General features: G+C 39.3%; 4 protein-coding genes across 8 annotated transcripts; 1 reads left to right on the top strand and 3 right to left on the bottom strand.

The window, feature by feature from the left end:
* Nucleotides 1-25: 25 nt before the first annotated feature.
* cd151 (CD151 molecule) lies at nucleotides 26-4,606 on the bottom strand. 2 transcript variants are annotated; one of them, XM_085167940.1, is made up of 9 exons: nucleotides 4,455-4,606; nucleotides 3,496-3,580; nucleotides 2,888-3,079; nucleotides 2,195-2,269; nucleotides 1,792-1,812; nucleotides 1,427-1,531; nucleotides 1,144-1,299; nucleotides 949-1,035; nucleotides 26-850 (listed from the first exon to the last, which is right to left on the bottom strand). In XM_085167940.1, the coding sequence occupies exons 2-9, from the start codon at nucleotides 3,577-3,579 to the stop codon at nucleotides 791-793; spliced, it is 780 nt and encodes a 259-aa protein (XP_085024066.1). In that variant the 5' UTR covers nucleotide 3,580; nucleotides 4,455-4,606; the 3' UTR covers nucleotides 26-790. The 2 variants fall into 2 exon arrangements, with proteins under 2 accessions (XP_085024066.1, XP_085024067.1); XM_085167941.1 differs by lacking the exon at nucleotides 1,792-1,812.
* A 238-nt stretch (nucleotides 4,607-4,844) lies between these two features.
* On the bottom strand, nucleotides 4,845-16,011 carry cracr2b (calcium release activated channel regulator 2B). Its single transcript, XM_085167929.1, has 18 exons — nucleotides 15,714-16,011; nucleotides 13,779-14,035; nucleotides 13,368-13,479; nucleotides 13,122-13,269; nucleotides 12,521-12,667; nucleotides 12,334-12,424; nucleotides 12,153-12,248; nucleotides 11,887-12,074; nucleotides 9,400-9,471; nucleotides 8,659-8,713; nucleotides 7,482-7,561; nucleotides 7,266-7,386; nucleotides 6,917-7,043; nucleotides 6,709-6,790; nucleotides 6,522-6,636; nucleotides 5,719-5,826; nucleotides 5,553-5,629; nucleotides 4,845-5,069 (listed from the first exon to the last, which is right to left on the bottom strand). The coding sequence occupies exons 2-18, from the start codon at nucleotides 14,031-14,033 to the stop codon at nucleotides 4,985-4,987; spliced, it is 1,959 nt and encodes a 652-aa protein (XP_085024055.1). The 5' UTR covers nucleotides 14,034-14,035; nucleotides 15,714-16,011; the 3' UTR covers nucleotides 4,845-4,984.
* A 64-nt stretch (nucleotides 16,012-16,075) lies between these two features.
* On the top strand, nucleotides 16,076-20,000 carry tmem138 (transmembrane protein 138). Of its 4 annotated transcripts, none has more exons than XM_085167945.1 (5): nucleotides 16,076-16,204; nucleotides 16,736-17,266; nucleotides 17,931-18,102; nucleotides 18,191-18,266; nucleotides 18,353-20,000. In XM_085167945.1, the coding sequence occupies exons 2-5, from the start codon at nucleotides 17,139-17,141 to the stop codon at nucleotides 18,463-18,465; spliced, it is 489 nt and encodes a 162-aa protein (XP_085024071.1). In that variant the 5' UTR covers nucleotides 16,076-16,204; nucleotides 16,736-17,138; the 3' UTR covers nucleotides 18,466-20,000. The 4 variants fall into 4 exon arrangements, with proteins under 4 accessions (XP_085024071.1, XP_085024073.1, XP_085024070.1 ...); XM_085167947.1 differs by having other exon boundaries at nucleotides 16,076-16,208; XM_085167946.1 differs by lacking the exon at nucleotides 16,076-16,204 and adding an exon at nucleotides 16,366-16,483.
* Nucleotides 19,455-21,593, bottom strand: tmem258 (transmembrane protein 258). Its single transcript, XM_085167948.1, has 4 exons — nucleotides 21,461-21,593; nucleotides 21,052-21,161; nucleotides 19,728-19,856; nucleotides 19,455-19,632 (listed from the first exon to the last, which is right to left on the bottom strand). The coding sequence occupies exons 1-3, from the start codon at nucleotides 21,461-21,463 to the stop codon at nucleotides 19,730-19,732; spliced, it is 240 nt and encodes a 79-aa protein (XP_085024074.1). The 5' UTR covers nucleotides 21,464-21,593; the 3' UTR covers nucleotides 19,455-19,632; nucleotides 19,728-19,729.
* Between the last annotated feature and the right edge of the window lie 98 nt (nucleotides 21,594-21,691).

Raw genomic sequence — 21,691 nt, 5'->3', positions numbered from 1 at the left:
AATTATCTGAGAATTTGGGTGGAAATAATAAGGAAGTATCTTTTATTTGCATCCAACAAAGAAAAATAGTTCTTTATATTAGTTTTTTAAATATACATTTGTAATGACTATACATAAAAAAGCAATCAAAAAGACAAACAGAGAAGCGGCCACAACATGCTCATATTGCTCTGCTTTTTAAATATACACCACTCATTTTAAAGAATTAAAAATCCTTTGTGACCTAAATTAAAGAATACATAAACACATGCAAAGCTGTTTTGCGAGAACTAATGAGCAGTGCTGTCCAGCAGCATCGCAGTGTTTGAAGTAACTATGCAGCATCGTAGGACTGTGGGAAAAAATACTTTTTTTGGGGTGGTGGGGTTATAATAATTTGGAAAACATTTTAGAAGTCGTGTTAAATTTTGTGATGTTTAAAAAAACTACAGTGATCCCTACAAGGGTGTCACAGTGGTGTGGTGGTTAGCATTATCATAGCAAGAAGATTCTGGGTGCAAATCCAGTCCGGGGCCTTTCTGTGTGGAGTTTGCATGTTCTCTGCAGGTACTCCAACTTCCACCAACAGTTTAAAGATGTGCACAAGGTTGGGTTAATTGGTGATTCTAAATTCTGTAGATGTGAATGGTTGTCTGTCCTCATGTATTAGCCCTGTGACAGATTGGTGACCTGTCCAATGGTGTACCCTCCCTCTCACCCTATGACTGCTAGGATAAGCTCCAGCACCCATCCCCACGGTCATGAATTGGACAATTGGAAGAAAATGAATAGATGGATGGGGAGTACAAAATTAGTATGGATCTTCTTTCAAATTCCGGTAAAGGCAGCATGTAAACATCATCCCCAGAAGCTGAAACAAAACAGACACAAAGACCTCATTATTTCCAGACTCCATTAAAATAGATGTTCATATTTATCTTTGTTTTGCTCAGCAGTAAAAGCTTTTACCTGTAGAAATGCAATTCCTATACCAACTGCACCGAGAATATATAACTGACTCAAGAGGAATTCCTCTAACTTCATGATGCAGCCTCCCTGGGAGCACAAGAACAGGGAAGAAAAAAAGAAAGAATAAATAATAACATCTTGTTATCATGTGAAATTTAGCCACGCTGCATCGATGGAGAGCTTTCTCGTTTTTACCTCCACTCTGTAGATGTTGGAGGGATGGTCTCTGCGGCCGCAGAGTTCACCTGGAGTTTTACAGCAGCTATCGGGAACAAGACGCTCGTTCTCTGCTGCCTGGATCCACACACTGTCGCTCCAGTCTGAGAAGTTGTGGCTGCCACAACACTTAAACTGAGAGGGAAAATAATGAGAAAATTGCAGTTAACACAGAATTTCATTATTAATCATGTCCAGTCTTACTGATGTTACTCATTTTTTATTCGAGCCTTTTTCTGAAAGAAATTCTCCTTTTCCACACCTCCTGATGTAGTTTGTCCACAGCCTGTGTGATGCTCTCCTCTCCTGGCTGCTGGTATTTCTGCTGCATGGTCACTTTCAGGTTCTGTTTGAGCTCCTCATCCAGCTGTGAGACAGGAGAAGCTCTTTAGTACCTCCCATCAACAAAAATAGCTCCTGATCAAGTTTCCTCCTTCCCCCGTAACATTCCTGTCTACCTGAGCAATATCCACAGATAACTCAAAATATATGAGCACAGATTCTATGACCTCACTCCCTGATTCTAATGAAGACTCTTCAATGAAGACTCTTGCAAATAAAAATAACCTCAACCTGTCAGAACTAAAACAGACTGATATAAAGGAGAAACACACTGCAGTAGATTACCTGGTAGCAGAAAGGGAAACACTGGAGCAAGAAAAAGGGGGGAAGAAAGAGAGGCGTGAGAAGGATGGGGGGAAAAATGGACAAATGAACATGCACAGAAAAGCATGCAGAACACACTTCACAAAGGAGTGCAGCAACTGAGTGGTTGTTAGATTTGACATTAAAATGATGCAAAGCTAGGAAAAATACTTGAAAGCAAAGTAGAATTAATAAAATACACATAATGCAAGCAGAAAGACAAAAAAAGACATTTGTAATTTCTGGGGTGAAATTTAAATGATAAATAGATATAACCATAAAAAGTACTGGAAGCTGTGCAAGTTATAGCAAAATAAACTGTATGTCACTATTTACTTTTGTCTCTATATACAAACGGATACAAATAGAAAGTATGGCACCTCACCTCTTGGTAGTTAATGTATGCTAGAACACCAGCAATGATTTCCAGAAGGAAAATACAGAGCAACAAGATCAGATACTGTAGGCAGAGACATAACAAAAATGACTATGAATACAGTGAAATGCCATAATTTTGCACCATTTTGCAGAATATAATGTCACTGAACATATCCGTGCATGGCTACAAAATACAAACATCATACTCCAGAAAATAAGTGATTAAACAGTGGGAAAGGAAGGTGCTCATTATAAAGATTGCGGGGAGTATGACCATAGAGATATACCACTGAGTCTGAGTGATAGCCTCACAGACCCTCTGTCTGTCTGACTCACACACACTCTTAAGTCCAAGCAGCAGCTTGTGATGCCCTTCATTCCTCTGGCATGAGCCACACTCTATATCTAAACTCTTAAAGACACACTGTGCATGACTTTATCTGTTATATCTGACAGGCATGCCTGGCATAATGAACTGCACTGAGTGCAGGCAGACGACACAGAAGGTCACCAAGGATTAGCTTTCAATACACAACCTGGACCAGGGGGTGAGAGTGTATAAACATGGACTTCAAAGTGCCATGGTTTCTCATGTGAACTAATGAAAAAAGGATTTCAGCTTCTGTGGAGTGAAGTGAAACGGCCAAGAAAAATCCGTTTTTCTGTAACAGGTAGTATTTTGTGGGCGTGGTCACCGTACCACAATCAAAAGACTCTTCATCTCGTTCAGCGTGGCACAGCAGCCGATTATCCCGGTCACTATCACGATGACTCCAGCAGCTATCAGGATGTACGCCGAAGTTGCGTAGAAGCTGGAGCTCAGCAAACTGATGTAGTCGCTCTTTTCCACCAGAGTCCACACGCCCACCGCCAACACAGCCCCACCTGCCAGCTGACAGAACATACCGTTACCAGCTCAACTCAAACCAGATGCTCGTAGTGAGAATGCAGCACATAAGTTATAACTTTGCTCTTAAAATGTGATCACGCTGGACAACGCCCCATTCTTTCACTGTAAGCCCTGAGAGACTAGAACATCAGTCTATTCTTAAAGCCTAAAGGAAATTGCAGTTAATAAAGTAAAAATAAGTAAATAAAAAAGTTTGTATGTTTTTTTGTTTTGTTTTTAAAAATGCGTCTGTGTACAAAAGAAGTCATCTTAATGTCTACGGCATTTTAAGCACTGCACAAATTTAATGTTGCAACTTTAAATCAATTACAACTGACTAAATTAATATGACATCATTCAAAAGTTGCTTTTGTAATCTAAAATTCAGTGGAAATCTTTGCACTTTTATATTAACCTACCCAGAAAAGAACATTGAAAAGAAAAAGAAGATACTTCAGACAAATCGTCCCGCAGGCGTGCTTTTTTTCACGTCGAACTTCCATTCTGTTAAAAAAGGGGAATTATTAATGTTAGCAATGTTCAAGCTGATACAATAAAGAAACAACCAAATATTCGATGGCACATCTCAGTCTCCCCCTAAAGGGATTACTACAAGATACTGAGAGCAAAACTGCAGGCTACACCCCCCCCACTGCAAGATTTACACAGATTTCTGTTCCTATCCTTTATAATGGAAAGCTGTATTAGTGTCATACATGAGTAGTTATACATGCAGTTTATTTGTATATCGGTTTCCTCTTTCAGTTCCCTTTAGTTCTGCCTTTGCCGTGGGTTGCAGAACAATTGGGCTTTTTGTGACAGCTATTGTTGAGATTGTACCTGAGTCTTTGCACAGTAGCTCGAGGTGCTATAAGAGTGCAATGGAAAAGAGCTCAGAGATGAAATCAAATATGTTGTGGGGAAAACATACTTAACGTCCTGTGTCACATATCATCCAGCAGACAGACATCCGTCCCCGTTTCAGTAACATAATCTGATCATCTTACTCTTCAGTGATTTTGTGTTAGCTTTTCGCTCTTTACTTCAGGCTCAAGTCAAATGTTGTTATTCTTGCCTAAACAGAACTTTCCTGGTGCTTCTATTTTGAGAGAAGTCATGACCCTGAGCATCATGGGAAATGTTTTTCTTTTCTTTTTTTTATATTTTAAACACAAATGAACATCTTTCTTTACAAACATAAATAAAGAACAGTTAAAAAGATAACACGTATAAACCTGATTAAAATATACTTTTAAGACAATCTTAATGTGTAAGTACGACTGAAAACAATATCACCATGGTCATATTCAGAGTTATTTTTAACTCATTGTGTCATGGAAAAACTGCTCTGTTTTCACACAGACCAAAATACTCCTACCTGGTTTAGATGGTGGACCTCCCAAAGGATGTAGATTATCAGGGTAACGTCTTCTCAGAGTCCGCTGACCTCAGCGTCCAACTGTCTTTGAAGGTTGAGCGCAACAGTGTAAGTTCTCAGCTGACAGTCACACTCGAGCCTCCCACTCAAGCGTCTGAGCGTCTGTCCTCTTTTGGCACAACAGGCTGCTCGCCCCTCTGCAAGCTGTACTTGTCTGCCCCCAGCTGGTTTCCCATGCATATGAGCTCTATTTGCTTTAAAGCATGCAGCTTAAAGGTTTAACTGATTTTTTTAAGACACATGACAAAAGAGCAGTCATCAAAAATAGATTTTATTAGACATTTCTGAAAGATGCATAAACCCAAAGGAAAACATTATTCTATTCAGTAAACTTGTTCACAGAAAAATGCCTGATGTGACGTCACGACGTGGTGATCTGCTGTTGGTGTGGGATACAACGTGGCTCCACTAAACCAAAGAAGAACACCTGGAGGCAGTTTCAGTCTTTTCAAAAGCCTGTCCTCAACTGTTCATGCACAGCAACTTCTTTTAGGCATGGTTTCAGTCAGTAGAAGTGCATCTTCACACTGGCGTTCATGCTGAGTTACCAACATCCTAAAATGTACAGAAACCGCAACATATGAGAAGAAAAATCTGTGATCTTACTGTAATATCAGAGGAAGTTCATCCAGCTACCAGTTTATTAGGTAATTAATAGATTAACAGTAGTGGAATCTATTATGGAATCTGAGATAGAATATATGTATGCTGAATTGCTTGCTACTTTGATCCTTTTGTCGATTTGTCAGATAAAACAACTACCATGGCAATTTTAAAAATGTTACCAAAGCCTCCCTCTGAAGATTTGCGTGCATAAAACAAACAAACAAAACAAAAGACAACATTTACACTCAGCACCTCCCTCTTCTCATTTATTATTAGCCTTTGATAGGATTTTTAATAGGGATTACATTTAAAAGTCACAAATGGGAAAAGCTACAACAAAAAAGTACAGAAGGATTATCTGTAATATTATATAAACGCTCCAGAGGATTTTCATAATGTGATTCTGTAAATCACAAAAATGTGATGACATACCCTGCCAGGTGATTCATTAGCTCCTCCACGTTCAATCCATTCCTGGCACTGCACTCATAAAACAAAGCTTGATGTTGCTGTATAACCAAAAAAATTAGACTTTTTTTTTATACATTTGTGGCTTTCCAATTTTAGAAATTTGGGTGAATAGTCTAATGCGCCTCACCTCTGCCAGTTTTTGACCCTCTTCTGTTCGCACTTCTCTACGCTGATTGTCTGCCAAGTCCAGCTTGTTCCCCAGCAGCATTAGTACAGCACCTTCACACATCTTCTCCTGAGACAAACATACAGCGGGTTTATAGTACACGCTATACATAAAGGAGATACACCAAAGAGGTCACCCCAATAATATATATAAAAACTGAGCAGCTCCTTCAGTGGGAGACTGCGGCACCCACGGTGTGGGACGGAGAGATTTCGCAGGTCTATCCTCCCCACTGCTGTCAGACTGCACAACAAAGACTTTTGCAGCTGATCAAACCCTCACACGTGCAATAAGACTGCTATATGTGCAATTCTATATGCTACATGTGCAATTCTATATGCTATGTGTGCAATTCTATATGCTATGTGTGCAATTCTAAATGCTATATATGCAATTCTTATACAATTCTTCTTCTGACAAAGTTGTACTTTTGTATTTTCTTACTCAGTTGTATATAGCATTTGTATTTCTATTTTATTCTATTGTATATACTATTCTATTCTATTCTATTGTATATAGTATTTTATTTTATTTTATTGCATTCCAGTGTTTTTCTAATTTCTGCTACATAACTTTGCACTTTTGCTGTAACAAAAATTTCCCACCTGTGGGACTAATAAAGGTCATCTTATATAAAAAAGGAATCAAAGTTAGGACTGAGATTCGTGCATCGCCACTACGTCAGTAACTTTCACGTATATTCAAATAAGGATCCACTGTTTTGCATGCTTTTACATCAAACCATGGTAGTGCCGCCTACTCACCCTGATGGAGTCCATCCATCCTCTCACTGCAGTGAAGGAGGCGGAGTGCGTTACATCATACATGGCAAGGATGCCGTCGGCCTTTCGGTAATACTGCTCGGTGATGCTGCGAAACCTAAAAAACAGATTCGATGTAAAACATCCTGCACCTCGGATGATTTTGTGTGCTTGTGTAAACATGTCTGACCTCTCCTGCCCTGCAGTGTCCCACAGCTGCAGGATGATGGTGGTGGAGTCCACAGTTATAGTCTTCATCTTAAAATCTATACCTATGAACAACAAAGCCTTATGACTTCATGCTCGACTTCAATACATACATCAAACATTTACTTCAACATACACACAGTAGATTTCTATACACTGATGAGCACGTAGATCGCTGTGAAAAGACTTACCAACGGTAGTGCTGACTTTACTGTCGGAGCGCCCTGTGCAATAATACTGGATGAAGGAGCTCTTACCCACCCCCGAGTTACCCAGAAACACAACCTTGAACACTTGCTTAGTACTGACAGCTTTGCTCTAGAATTCAGATAAAAGAATCAAAGGTGACATTTTGATCAATCTAATATTTGAAAAGTTTAATTTTTTTTTTGAGTGACCAGTGGTTGTTTAAGCCCTAAACCAAAAGCCTCAAAACATAATTTCCATCATTACTGCTCAGTTTTGTTGCTGCATCTGTGCTATTAAATAATTGTTTCTCAGATATATTATGTGTATTTGTAGATTTTACATTTTCCCTACCTGAGTTTGGGTCTGTTCAACATTTTCACCCCTGACTCTACATGACGGTTGGTGTTTCTTGGATGATATTGTCACCTCTGTCTTTTTGTCCTGCTCCAACTCATCAGCAGAGCACGGCTGTCTTCAGAATCAATAAATACACAAAATTAGTGGCTGCCTATATCCATCTCCTACATCACTGCAAAAATGACAAACAGATGCACTATGTATACAAACCTTTTCATTGGCTTGTCCTCCAGTAAGTAGTTACCTATAACTGACCCTCTCTTCTGCAAAGCCTGTGTGACATTTGGAGTCTACAAGGTTTTTGTAGAGAGTGAGGCAGAAGAAATATGTAGCATTAAGATTTCATACTCGTCCACAGATTTATAAAGTATTAAAGATTTATGGATGTAGCATGGTGCATATCCAAGGTAAATCAGATGCACTTTGGACAGATGAGATCAAAGTGTTTGGTTATAACGCTCAGTGCGATGTCTGGTGAAAACCAAACACAGGATATCAGCACAAAAGCCTCATGTGGTGGTGGAGGAGGGTTTATGATTTGGGTATTTTGTAGCCACAGACTTGGGAATATTGGCTTCATTCAAAACAACTACTTCAAGTTATTGTGTTGAACTCTACAAACTACTGAATTATGTCTATGGTGTACTTGATTTTACCACAGGACTGCACTCATGAGTGTGTGATCTCTGTAGCAATTCCACTTGCTTCCACTGGTAAACTATTTACAGTGTACATTTAAAATGCAGGAATGCAGTCCAACTATGATTATTTATTTATTTTTAACTGTGCACTCATGTTTGTAGATTTAAAAAAATACAATAGATAAATAAATAAAGAGGCAGTCTTTGTGTCAAGGTTGATATTTTTTTAAAATAAATACTCATGAGATTCTTTGCACATTTTATACAAAAGTGCTTTATGTTTGTTTTGTGAAACAACGAGGATGAGCGGAACCTGCTGAAAGTTGCTAAATTAGATTATCAGTCATGAAAAGTCTGAGAAAAAGTTTTATTAGATTGAAAAAAAAAAATACTTTAGTTCACCTGAATTTGTACAGTGAAATGTGACCAATAAACATAAATAGAACATTTTCTTTTCCTTCAAGTTGACACAGGACAGAATAAACGTCTAGTCAACAGAATCCTTCAGTTCACTGAGCACATCCACAGAAAAACAACATTGCAAAAGGCTGTGTCAGCAACATTAATTAATAACCAAAAAATAACAGCTGCCCATATAAATAATAACAGATGATGTAAAACATGAATCTATTCCAAGTTTTAGCTTAGGGTGGATCAACCTGCTGTGTCCACGGCACACAAACATCTTCACTAGGTAGGTAATATGTTAAGGGCAGAGGAGGAAGGACAGCATGTCTGTGACTAACCCTCTTCTGAGACTGTTGGGCGTCTTTCTCATCTCGCAGCCTTTTGTTCATATCCCTGACACACACACACGCACACACACACACACAAAAGAAATCTATTTAGAGACATCCTCACACGGGGAGACCCGTGTCTCAAATGGTGAATTAAATTTTTAAAAAGAAAAGAAAAAAGACCACGGGTAAGTTTGAATAGTGCATTTTCCTTGGGAAGCTTCCTAACTGAGAAATGTGAAAAGGAAATATCTGCACGGCATCCGCATTAGGAGCTGTTTGAACTCTCCAAAAAAAAAAAAGGAAAGGCGCTTTGATGCTTCCTTTATTACAGGATACACCGGACCAGTCTTATGAAAGGAGAGAAGATGGTGCTGTCCCAAAATCATTTCATGCCATAACCTACTGATATGTTTTGAATTTTTTAAAACAGCTTGTTAAATGCACAGGAAAGGAAACTGACATTTGATAGAGTGGGTTTCACTTTACATTAGCAATGTCCATTGCTGCATTGCCAATGTGCTTTCTGCTACAGGTCTCATTCAATGAAGTGATATTTTTCACTGACTGTTCTCATTTCCATGACCTGCATAAAACAACAAGGTGAGATGAAGATATGAGTTTTGTAGTTTATCTTATGGCGGTGTTAAGGAGTCTAGTGTAAGTGTGGCTGGATTTTTGGACTATTCAAACATACCTGTAGTCTGTGAACTTGGCATTAACTGAAACAGCAGACAGTTTTAGACTTACCTCAATATCTCCAGTTGTCTCAAAAGACTCTCTTTCTCTTTCTTCATGTTCCTTGACACCTTCATCACGTTTCTATGCGAAGCAAACAAAAGATTTTAAATCTTTACTTGATCCAGATGTCTTAGCTAATTACTGACCTATTTCTAATCTTTTATTTCAAAAAATCTTGAAAGAGTTGTTGTAAAATGGCCAACTGATCATTTGCAAATAGAGTTCAGCCTTCTCACCATAGCACAAAAACAGCACTAGTGAAGGTTACAAATGATGTTCCAGTGGCCCCTGACAGCAGACTCATCTCTATCCTTGTCCTGTTAGACCTCAGTGCAGCATTTGATACCACTAACCACAACATTTTACTAGAGATTAGGACACACTGCTCATCTTAAAGGGCCTTTAATACATATGGTACCTGGTAGAGATATATGTGAGATGCACTGGTTTAAATCATAGATAATCATGAAAATGGGGAATCTTTTTAAAACATGGAAGTTAGTCATGGAGCTCCACAGGGCTCTGAGCTGGAACCAATAGTTTTTAATATTATGCACGCTTCTGTAACCCAGAGTAAAACCTGTTTCCTGCACTTATTCCTGCCATTGAATGCATCGCAGGTACATGACTCCAACCACATGACTTTGCTCAGCCAATCGGACGGCATGTGGGTCTTAGTAAGCCTGTCCCGGCTTCCTCCTGTGAGATGCGTGGAGGCAAGCCAGGTGACAGAGCTGTTGCAGATGCTGATTACTGTGAGCCAGAGCCACAGTGTTGTTGTGCACTGAACAGAACGGAATTGGCCAGGTGAACCCTTTTCGGGTATGAAAAAGGATGGCGAGCCAATGAGCGGCTAGGAGCAGGACTCATTCCGCAATCGAAGCTTCGACTGGTTGGGTAGGAAGCTATCAAAGACGACGCTCTGTCCCCATTTTCCAAATATACTGATTTTCACACTCATACACACCATTCCCCCGTTTATGGACAATAGCGCTTGGACATCTCTCATGGACATTCAGATAAAACTCATGGACTTCAGTGTGGATCAGTGTTTTTGATGTCAACATGTGTTGTTTATGGGGAACTGTTTTCTATATTGCTTGGTATAAGCCGGAAGAATTTGCTTAGTTGTTTTGTGCACCCTCACTTGGTTTTCGGTTAATTGAATAGCTGCAGCAGGAGTGATTATTTAAGTTTTCCTTTTCTTTTCTTGTTAATTTTCTTTGGGGTTTGGTTAAATACATGGTACCTGCAAAAGCATTTTGTGTTGTGTGTGTTTATTAATTACTGCCATCAGCTCCTGTAGCATCCCTAAATCTTCTGATTAATAATAACCATAATACTTCACTGATTAATAATAACCATAATACTTCACTCAATACCTAGCCTGTATTGATTCATTGGGGCTTCATCAGTGTTACATTTCTTGGCGAGCCAGCCAGGAGCTGATTTGGTTAGTAATTAATATATATTCAAACTCACCAATTTATTTTTCCCCATAATGGAAGTTTTTGAGACACTTGCCATTAAGATCCCAAATGCTTTTTTAATTGACGGAGTAACTGAGCACTCAGTTGATGAAGTTATACATTTCCTTGAACAGTATGGTGACATAGGCCGCAAGGTTACTATAGATTCACCAGAATCTGAATTTAATAACATGCTTGTCGCTGTGTGACAAGCATGTTATTAGTGTGAAGTGTAACACTTCATCAGTGTTACACTTCCCTTAAACAATATTGTTAAAAAACACTGCATACATTTTCATAGTTATCAAGATGATACCCAGCATTATTTATCCATGAAGCCAGATAATAAAAATCTACTACGATCTAAAATACATCCTTCAGCGAGCACATTAAACAAATGTTTTCTTTAATTGCTGCTTTCATTCATTTGCACAGTGCCTCTAAAATCAGAAGCGTCCTGTCTCAGAGTGATTCTGAAAAAAATAGCTTCTACATATATTAATTGTAGGCTACAGTATTCTAATTCACTATCATCAGGTTGTTAAAAACTCCCTGATAAGCCTTCAGTTGATCCAGAACACTGCAACAAGAGTACAAACCAGGACTAGAAACAGAGTGAGCATGTTTCTCCCATATTAACCTCTCTTCATCGGCTGCCTGTTAAATTCAGAATATAATTTATAATCCTTCTCTTCACACACAAATTCTTGACTGACTCAGATGTCTGCCCCTACCTGAGCCTGGTTCAGTCAGGGGTTTCTTCCTGTTAAAAGCGAGTTTTTCCTTCCTTTTGTTGCAAAGTGCTTGCTTATAGAAGGTTGTGTGATTGTTGGGGTTTCTTTCTAATATTATCTCCCTTACAATATGCAGGGCATGGGGCTTGTCATTGTGAATTGGTGCCAAATAAATTAAAGTAAATTAAATTAAAAATTTAAAAAAAAAGTTTCAGCCATACCACATGCAGACACACTGTTTTTAATGACTTCAAAGCTGGTGCTAAGGCATCATCTGGACCTTGGTTAATCACCTCTGTCTGGCCAGTTGTTCTTGCGCATTGCTGATCTGCGCCAAGTTGAGCTGAGCCAATGCAGCCTGCAACTGTTCCTTGTTGCGCTCCACCTGCTCCTGTAACTGCATGTTGAGGTCCTGAAGCTGCTGGTTCTGCTCTTTGATGTTTACTTGCTCATGGCTCAGCTGGCGCATTCGGGTCTCAAGCTGAGAACAAAGACAGATCCTGTTCGCATTAAAATATAACGCCCTTCATAATGACATGAGTACAGTTCGGATGCCTACCTCCGTCTGTTTTTTCAGCGTATTCTCCAACTCCTGTTCCCGCATCCTCAACTCCTCCTCAAGTATTTTCCCTTTCTCCTTCTGTTTAATACTGTCCTTGATTTCACAATAAATTCATTAAATGCTAATTTGAGGTACACCTGCTAAATGGAACAACAGTGCAACTACCACATATCTATACCTGAGCAAGGAGCTTCTCTCTCTCCTCTCTGATTTGACTTTCCATTTCCTCATATATAGACCGAACAACCTGATCATGTTCGCTCTCCCGTCTAATGCAGAAAAAAACAACAACACAAAATCTCAGCATAATCCAAACACTCACAGTTAAACTACTTAAAATGAATGTATTGGAAGGAAGGTGCGACCTGCGTAAGGCTTGTTCCAGACTGTCTCTCTCTTTCATGGTGTCTTGTAAATGGGACACTGCATGGACCAAGATGCCCTCTAGGACGCTCAGCATCTCTGGTCGGTCTCTCTGGAGCTCACACCACAGAGTACACAGCTCCTGTTGACTGACACACAGCACAATACACAACTGTTAAGGTGACCGAAAAACAAAACTAACTGTGACTGCACGACATCACTTGTTTACATGAAAAGAGAAGGTGATGAGTTTAAATGCTGATCTGCATGAATACATTTACATATTGAAGAAGTCCTTGAAGATTCCTTTAAATAAACATTCCTTTGAAACATTACCATCTCCTAATGCACATCACATTAAACCTTGAAGTAGCAGAAGACCACGCCTGGTGTCAATTTTTCAGTCAAAAATAAAACTCAATCGCAGCAGATGATGCATTTAAACCATTTTATGAGAACAGTATGAACATAGTGTATATGCTAACATTTGAGGATGAAGGTGACGCTACTGTACACAGCTGCTGCAGTGAAACTGAATGGGGAAATCTTGGTGGACAGTCTAAAGGGAAGCTAATGGTAAAGATTTTAGGGCAGAGTACTCACTCTTTGAAAAGTTTGTCAGTGCCAAGCTCCGTTAGTATGTTTACAAATCTAACAGCACTGAGGTCCTGAGAAAAGTCCGCCTCGTCCAGTTCTTCTTCTGCTTCATCCTGATCCAGGTCTGTCACCTCCTCCAGCTCCACTTGCTCACCTACACCACAGAAAATAGAACCGAGGAATTACATAATGTGCTTATTTAATCATCCGCTTTTAAAACAGTTCTAAAATGACTGAGTGCAGCGTGCTCACCGAGCCCAGTGTTGAACTCCACGGGAGTGAGGTAACCATTTCCCTCTCTGTCCAGACTGTCAAAGACTGTTTCTAGCTGTTCAGGGGTCAGTGGCAACTCCCACTGTAACCTCTAAAAGCACAATAATATTAGTAAAAACACGAAAAACTTTAATCAAATATCAATTTGATAATCAGACTTTTGAAAATGCTGTGAGAAACCGTCAAAAATAATCAGAAGGACGAAGTCATGAAAGCTGAAAATAAGTTAAAATAAAGTTAAAAAGTAAGAAAGAGAACGCAAGAAGAAAAGGAGGATCATGAAAATACAAAACATTAATGCATAGAAAACTGAGCAAGTAGAGGAGTTGACAAAGTTCAAGACTCTGCAGACAGTCTAAATGTTGCTCCTCTACCACATTAGCTGCTCACCTGCATGTCCTGCTTTGTGATGAACCCTTTTCCCTCTTTGTCACAGAGCAGAAACAGCTGTTTGGCCTTGCTCATGGTCTTTGCCAGCGGGCTCAGGGGAACTGGCTCCCTACTGCGGGGTGAAGCTAGCGGACTACGCCCGTGGCCTGATCTGGGGCTCCCAGGAGGCAGAGTCCGCACTCTGGGGCTCAGTTGCACTGCCTCGCCACTGCCTTCACCCACCAGCACCTCATCATCGTCCAGCCACTTAGACATTGCTGCACAGAGACAGATGGGTGTGGGTTTGAATGTGTCTATCATTAAGTACAGGCTATGTAAACATGCTTATCTTCTAGTATATCACATGATAGTGAACACACGATCGTAATAATATTTCAGCTATGCTAAATTTATTCATCCATGAATAACGCTGCAGTTTTAGAATTAGATTTGCTTACATTTTTGGGCCTACTTTTTAGTATTGCAAGATAGTGCAAGAAACAGGACCTTGACCCTCCCTTGTCAAACAAGAGGTGCAGAAAAAACTAGCTATTGACTCTACACATCATGTGAGCTCCTGTGACCGGCTGTCTGATCAGTCGTGTCTATGCTACATTTTAGGACATTTTTTAGGAATGCAGTGCGACACACTTTGATAAAGAAAATGGTTTTCATAGAACACATTTTGTTCTATAAACATTTTCATAGATAATTTTGAATCCCCTGAAAGGCTTGACAAGAACTCCTCATTCAGACAAGCCAGTTGTCCTCACTGTTTATATAGATTAAAAAAATCTAACCTATGAATGAGCACCAGGATGCGTGGAAGGCAAAAAACAGGATGGTGTCATGTGAAAAGAATTAGTGTCCTCGAATGGGAGGGAGGATAGCTACGGGAGAGGAGATGCAAATTAAACATTTGCAGTTGTTTGCATTGTCAGAACAACCACAATTGCAAACAAATTTTACTTGCAGGAATTGTTGGGGGAAAAACAGCCTCCATGACAACATGACTGTTCATATAAAACAGTGATTTATCAGGGTTACCAGCGTCACACATGATCATTCTTCAAGTAAGATGACATTGCTATTACTCAGGATAGCCATTTCAGTGTAAACACAACTAAACGTACTACTAAACTGATCCAGAAGTAAGAACTACTTTCTTTCTGGACATCCTTACGCTACATTGAATTAAAATACGGTCTGCCTCAGTGGTTGATAAAATATTGCCTTTCTTTCCATGGCGTGCTATCTATAAAGGCATAAAATCCCAAACACTGATTATCGCAGTAAATTATCGTACTGATTATCTATGAAGCCTTCACAACTTGGGTGTAATATAAAGGGATACACTGCAATTCCAGATAAGAGACCTGTGTAAACACTGTATGCTGAGGATTTTGTATGACACCTCAGATTCCCAATAAGCCAAAGGTCATATCAAAACTTTTAAGCATTTAAAAACACTTCTTAGTAAGCTCTAAGTTTGGTGCAAATGTAGGCAGCACCGGGGACTGAGACAACATGCTGTAGGGTACAAAAACAACTGAGGCAAACTTAAGAGTCACGCATTCGATCACACCCTGTCTGACTGTGTATTTAGAACATATGTTGAACATGTGCTGAGTTCCGCTTCATTAAATGCGACAGTTTGTAAAATGCAGTTCAGTGTTGATGGCTGTAATTTAGCAAGATCACTCACAATTAATTAAAGTGAGTAAATATGCCCCGTTTTAGAGCAAAGTGTCAAGCACGGGAAACTAAAACCAGCGAAAGGAGACGTGTGCATTTATTATTAACGGGGGAGAGAACCTGCACTACAAAACAACAGGTTGTCAACTTGACAAAACACAGAGAAGGTGGCGATTAGCGCGACGAATAGCATTTCTAAATGATTCGCTTCACTGCGCTGTTTGACAACTCTAGGAAGTTGAAGAAACTTTCACAACTTACCTGCGGTGTGCTGAACTCAGGTCTCCAGTCATTACCTTTGATCACCTCGGAGGCATTCAAAGACTTACTCAAGCCGCTGGGTGGCAGTGACGACCTCGCGTGACAGGGAGATTACCGTAATATATGCCGCAGCAAGGCGGATTTGAGACACTCGGAAATTTCTACTAAGTTGTTACGCTTATTCGTTCAGTTTTTAGAAAGCAACCATCCACGTTTCCACGATACAGATTAATGCCCTGACAAATTGGTGAAAATTAATTACTTTGGGAATTTTGTATTTTTGCTGAAAGCTCGGAAAAAAACGTACTACCGTTATTACGGTAACAAGAAGCGTTACCATGGAATTAGCGGAAATACATCTGCTAGTGCCGAAAATCAGAAGTAGATGCTTGAATAGCGGCGTTTGCGAATAAAAAGAGAGGTTTTTGTGATTTATTGGTGCTTTCTGCCTCACGTAGACTTGGTTTCATCATTTACATCAATTTTTTCTCGTAAGTATATGTCAGTTAAATTATGTTTGTGAATCCTGCTTGCGTAACAATGAGCAGCAATGTTGTGTTAGCGTAGCAAACGTGTCTGGGGGGAGTTCATCACCAGCCGGGTGATTTGTTGTGGAAAAGATAAGCCTATAGTTCCTCTATTATCCGTCTTTTGGATTAACTCCAGACTGGACTAAAAGGGCAACCGTAAGATGTAGATTAGATAGATGAAAAGAAAACGAGAAAGAGTACTTCGAAAACAGCGACTAAACAAGAGGTGTTTCAGTCTGAGTAAGTTTACTTGGGTCAGATCTATAATCCTAGTAGTGACCTTTCCATGCCCGCCTGTGTAACAACATGAGCACGTTGACCTTACGTGATTAGGTTCAATGCTTATTTGGCTCGACTGAGACAGAAATTTCATCAACCCCTCGTTCACAGTGAAGATGGCTAGCGGGCTAAGATATGAGTTGGACGAGGTGGGCATTTTCATCGCTTTTAAAACGTATTTGTTGTTTCAGTTGCTTCTTTTCTTCCTCCCAGGTAGTGCAGCATATCTGGAGATTTCCCACATCTGAGATGTCAGCATGCTGCTTTTGGCAGGATTGAATACATTTCATCAGATATCTTGGACAGGCGGCACTCATCGCAGAGATATTTTTTTTCATCTAGGACAACTAACATGTTCAGTGACAGCGGAGCAAATCGGATTGGAGAATATAATAGGTACAATTTAACGTAAAAGCCAGTTCTGACTGCAAATGGATTATTGTGGCTCATTAATGTCTTGCTCCAGAAAAGTAGTTTCTTGCTGAAGTATGTAGGAGGGTAGAGTTGACCAAAGACGTCGGTTTCACCACCAAATACCAAGAAAATCCAACAGTAGAAGGAGACTTTGAGGAGAATACACCGTGGAGCTGTGGGGTTGCACCACCAGCCCTTGAAGATGCTTCAGACCGGCAACTACTCACTGGTGCTGCTGATCCAGCTGACACTGTTGGCCTATGACCTCTTTGTCAACTCTTTCAGTGAACTTCTGAGAGGAGCAGCTGTCATCCAACTTGTGCTTTTCATGTGAGTCACAGAGCTCTGTGCTGATGAGATTGAATTATTTTATAACCGATTACCAAACATGCACAATTTCTCAATTGTTTTTTTTACTACATACAGAGTTAGAGATATTTGATGTCATCTTTCATTATATGAATTGAGATCCCTAGAATTTGATAGATGTCCTAACAATGTGCATTTTTTGTGTTTATGTCACTTACTTTTCTTGTTTTTAGTGCATTATAATGAATGTTACTGCTAAATTTAATAGGTTAATAAGTACTAAAATGTGATGGTTACACTAAATATTTAACGTTTTCAGATGCAAGTTAAGCCCTTGCTTATTAATCATCTAATTCTTCTCATCTAATGCCATAGACAACTTAAAGCCCAGGCTTATGCTGATTTAATACTAAAAAAATCTATTAATAATAATAAAATAATACTTTTATTCCTGAAAGGTTACTCTTTGTACCATTTATGTGTCATTTATTAAGTGGTTGGTTTCTGTTACATAGCCAGTTTTCCTGCCATCAAACATTTTGCAGTCATTAGAAGAATTCTTGGCTGTTACACGGACAGCGTCTCACTTTAATGTCTGACATGCAATCTAGTTTTTGTCAGTATGATATCAATAAAAAAGAAAGCCGTACTGCAAATTAACTATTAAAAAAAACTGTGTTTGCAGCATCCAGGACATTGCCATCTTGTTCAACGTGATCATCATCCTCCTGATGATGTTCAACACGTACGTGTTCCAGGTCGGCCTGGTGTCGCTGCTTCTGGAGAGGTTCAGGGCCCTGCTGGTATTCTCTACTCTTTACCTGACCCTTAGCATCTGCTTCCACTGCTTGGTGCTGGTATGCTTTCAAACTGTTGTTTGCAAATTAGAAGTCATATATGAAGATCCATCTTCTGAGACTTTTCTTTTGTTTTTCTTTTTGCCAGAACCTAAGATGGCTTAATTCAAACAGTTTTGTTTGGACAGATGGTCTCCAAGCTCTTTTTGTTTTTCAGAGAACAGGTAATTGGCGAATTAATTTTAGAGATACATCTCCCACCCCAGCTATTCTGTTGTCACTGACTAGCTGTGCTTCTTTCTGTTAACAGCGGCTGTGTTTTATTACTACTTATACAAACGTACAGCAGAGTACATGGGAGACCCGAGGCTGTATGAGGACTCTCTGTGGCTGCGTGATGCCTTCGCCAGATCTCGTCAGTGAAGCAGAGACACTTTTTAAGAGACTGTGGAAAAACATATCACTGGGCATCACTAGCTAATCCTTACTTTGGATTTTTTTTAACCCATTTTTATATTCGGAAATCCTTGCACTATTAACCATATCTAACAAAGCAACAATGACGTGTGTGTGTGTGTGTGTGTATATATATATATATTTTTTTTTTACACACAAGTGGAACTTAATAACTCATAACAGGGATGAAGCAAAGTGTCAACCGCTATTTGTGTTTACTGGCTCTTTGTAGCCAAGAGGCTGGTTTACAGTGGCAGGTAAGCCAAGTGTGGCTTGTGAGTATTGTATTAATAAGGATTGAGTCAGTTAATCTATGTGGCCTTGTAAATCAGTTTGGGTTGCAGACAAGACTGCAACACACTGAGAGAATGTTTTGAAAATGACCAGGTGTAAATGCAGATTTTGCCTCGTAGAGCAAGTTCTTTTTTAACTGTTTCAATGGGTAGCTTTTAGAAGAGCATATGCTCATAGTTTTGTTGGAAAGCAGGTGGTCTCTTTTGCCTTATGTAAGATTAGTATGTGCTTTTTACACGATTGTTATTTTAATAATTCAATTTTCATGTGAACTCACTTTTCTTTATTTGGAGATCTTTGAATTGTGTCTCCGCTGCTTTTATTAAATAAGCTATCTCTAATTCCAGTGTAATCCTTCATCTCGGGGGTAGTCAGTATTATCCAGGAGACAAGGTGAAACAGACTGCTCTATTTTTAACACAAAGATTAATCAGGGATTGAGGGTTTTAGGCGCCACTACTGAAACACACCGCGAATAGCCCCGTGTGTGTCAAAATAACCTTGGATTTCTTAAAGAAGTGACAGGTTACGTTCCACCTCAGGTCTGGGCAGATCCCAACACATCAACACTTTATATAACCGTAAAATCTGTTTCATTATGGGATGTGTTGATTATTGTAAACACTGAAGCTGTCAGGATGAACAAAGAAACACACCAAAGGTTGTACAAATCCCCTTTACTTGTGAAACAAAATCCAGAGTCCATGTGATCCCAAAATATTGTCAGTGCAGTCCAATTAATCCAAAATCCAGTTCATGTTGTGAGTGATGTCCTTTGTTACACTGGAATGTGTCTTTCATTTCTTTTTTTTCCTTTTTTTTTTTTTTAAAGTCAGTCACCTGAAACAGCAGAAAACAATGAGTGTTGATGGTTTCAGCAACTCTAAATTAAAACTACTTCATTTTTAAAAAATAAGGACAGAGTTTGAATGTACCTTCATACATATATCCCAACCCAGAGTAGTAGGAACAGCACACCAAACCCCATGAAAAGTGATGCCACGAGGGAGATCAGCAGCTCTTTGTAGACGTCCCGTGTGTATTTTGTTGATGTCACCTCATAGCTGATGAAAAGTTAAGGCCAACTCAAAGATTAGAGTCTTTGTTCCATTTTAAGCCTAATCTCTTATGCTGCACTGCTGAATATATAGTTATGCAATCGGTTTATTATACAAGATGTACTGCCTTCATTGTTTAAAAAAAATAAATTGTGACAGCTCAATCTAAAATTAAGATTTTTAAAATAAACAGATGGATACCACTGCTTAATTGGCATGAACTAGATGTTTATCTAACATCAAAAACTACTTCTTTAACAGCCACTTATTGCAAAAATCCTTAACTGAGAAAGTCAACATTAAAGTTTGATTTATACAGTATTTTTCAAAAAATAGCTGAATAAATAAAAATATTCTTATGGCGTAAAATGCTTAAAAAGTGAACATATAAACAGGGGTTTTGTGGTCTGATTGTTTAGTTATCTGTATCCATCTGTTGTGTGAGTGGAGCTAAAAACAGATATTGGACATTGTTCTGCTTCTGTATGGTTGGCATACATTAATAATCTAATTCCACTCACCGGCGCCTCAGTCATTTACATAATCTCTATATCAGCTGATAGAGGAATCTAAACAGGCTAATGAAATTAAATCAACTTGCAAAAACAAATGGGTAATGCCATGAGACGCACAATACCATGTTAATCGTCCTTGCATAACATGGCTTAAGTCACATCCTGCAATACTTAATTTTAGACATATTCCCTACCCCAGTTTGGGAGACAACCTCTTTATTAAAAAAAAAAATCAGGCTTGCAGCTTTCCTTTTCATTAAGCTGATAGTTTTGCTAGATTGTTTGACTGTGTAACTGCTCATTATTTACACCGATACAGGCTCAGAATGCTGAGCTGTTTCGACCCCACTACACCGTGTTGATAACATTTATCTTTCCCAAAGTCTGTCCTCTTTTGTCTTCCTTCCCCTCAGGCAGTCGACAGCTGTCCCTACCTAAACCTAGTTCTGCTAACGTTTCTTCCTGTAAAAAAATGGGTTCTTCCACCCCAGTGTCTCCAAGTACTGGCTCACAGGCAATCATCTGATTATTGGGTTTTACTGTCCAATGGCATCGACTATAAAAACAAGTTCCAGTAGAAAGTTTTGTTTTCTTTAATTACTGCACTTAGTGACGACTTTGGCCAGCTCTGATGCAAGATAACTTACAGTAAATCGACTGCAACATTCAAAAAGTAAAAAGGATACACGAAGAACCAGGCGGTGAAGAACATGCCGATAGCCAGCAGCACCACAGTGAGGTGGGGGAACACAGCCGGGTTCACCGGGCTGGTGTATCTGGTCATGGCCTCGAGTTCCTACAGCCACAGAAGAAAAACAAAACAAAACAGAAACAAGCCGACACAAGGGTTAAAAAAAAGTTGTTGCTCTAATTCACACTCCACCCATAATACAGAGAATCTTCAAAGGAGTGCTGCAAATGAGCTAGTATCTCATTTAGCTAACACATCGGCTAACGTCAATGATTTTCACTGATAACAAGGTTTCATATAAAACTCGTTTTTTACTGGTTCATTGCAGAATCACATTCAAAGATAAAAACGTCTATATTTAAGAGTCAAAGTAAATTAAATAATATTAAAGCTACAGTTGCTACCATTTTGTAATGAAGCGGAGCTCCTGCTGCTGCACAGATGAAAAGGCCACGTACTGACTAACACTTCCTGGTATCCTGACGCACAGATGACGTTTAAGGAAGGGGACATTCTCCCTGCTCATTTTAGCCTTTCAGGCGCTTATTTCTTTGAGTGTCTCTTTCTCCTGGACTGTCGATTTTCAGGTCTACATGTCCACTCTACATGTGCCGAAGCTGTCATATTCCGCTATG

Source organism: Neolamprologus multifasciatus, chromosome 7 (genome assembly GCF_963576455.1).
Source record: "Neolamprologus multifasciatus chromosome 7, fNeoMul1.2, whole genome shotgun sequence".
Classification (NCBI taxonomy): Eukaryota; Metazoa; Chordata; class Actinopteri; order Cichliformes; family Cichlidae; genus Neolamprologus; species Neolamprologus multifasciatus.
The sequence above is the reverse complement of the archived record's forward strand: the minus strand, read 5'-3'. Positions and strand labels throughout refer to the sequence as shown.

What these genes read in the sequence shown, in the direction of transcription:
- cd151 (XM_085167940.1), bottom strand. Translation starts at nt 3,579, where the DNA reads ATGGAAGTTCGACGTGAAAAAAAGCACGCCTGCGGGACGATTTGTCTG. An exon ending in TTTTCAATGTTCTTTTCTGG is followed by an intron (nt 3,080 to 3,495) that starts GTAGGTTAATAT and finishes ATGTTCTGTCAG; the next exon opens with CTGGCAGGTGGGGCTGTGTT. An exon ending in TGAAGAGTCTTTTGATTGTG is followed by an intron (nt 2,270 to 2,887) that starts GTACGGTGACCA and finishes CTCTGCCTACAG; the next exon opens with TATCTGATCTTGTTGCTCTG.
- cracr2b (XM_085167929.1), bottom strand. Translation starts at nt 14,033, where the DNA reads ATGTCTAAGTGGCTGGACGATGATGAGGTGCTGGTGGGTGAAGGCAGT. An exon ending in ACTGACAAACTTTTCAAAGA is followed by an intron (nt 12,668 to 13,121) that starts GTGAGTACTCTG and finishes GCTGTGTGTCAG; the next exon opens with TCAACAGGAGCTGTGTACTC. An exon ending in CCCAACAGTCTCAGAAGAGG is followed by an intron (nt 7,562 to 8,658) that starts GTTAGTCACAGA and finishes AAAACCTTGTAG; the next exon opens with ACTCCAAATGTCACACAGGC.
- tmem138 (XM_085167945.1), top strand. Translation starts at nt 17,139, where the DNA reads ATGCTTCAGACCGGCAACTACTCACTGGTGCTGCTGATCCAGCTGACA. An exon ending in ATCCAACTTGTGCTTTTCAT is followed by an intron (nt 17,267 to 17,930) that starts GTGAGTCACAGA and finishes CTGTGTTTGCAG; the next exon opens with CATCCAGGACATTGCCATCT. An exon ending in GCTTCCACTGCTTGGTGCTG is followed by an intron (nt 18,103 to 18,190) that starts GTATGCTTTCAA and finishes TCTTTTTGCCAG; the next exon opens with AACCTAAGATGGCTTAATTC.
- tmem258 (XM_085167948.1), bottom strand. An exon ending in TTCACCGCCTGGTTCTTCGT is followed by an intron (nt 19,857 to 21,051) that starts GTATCCTTTTTA and finishes ACTTTTCATCAG; the next exon opens with CTATGAGGTGACATCAACAA.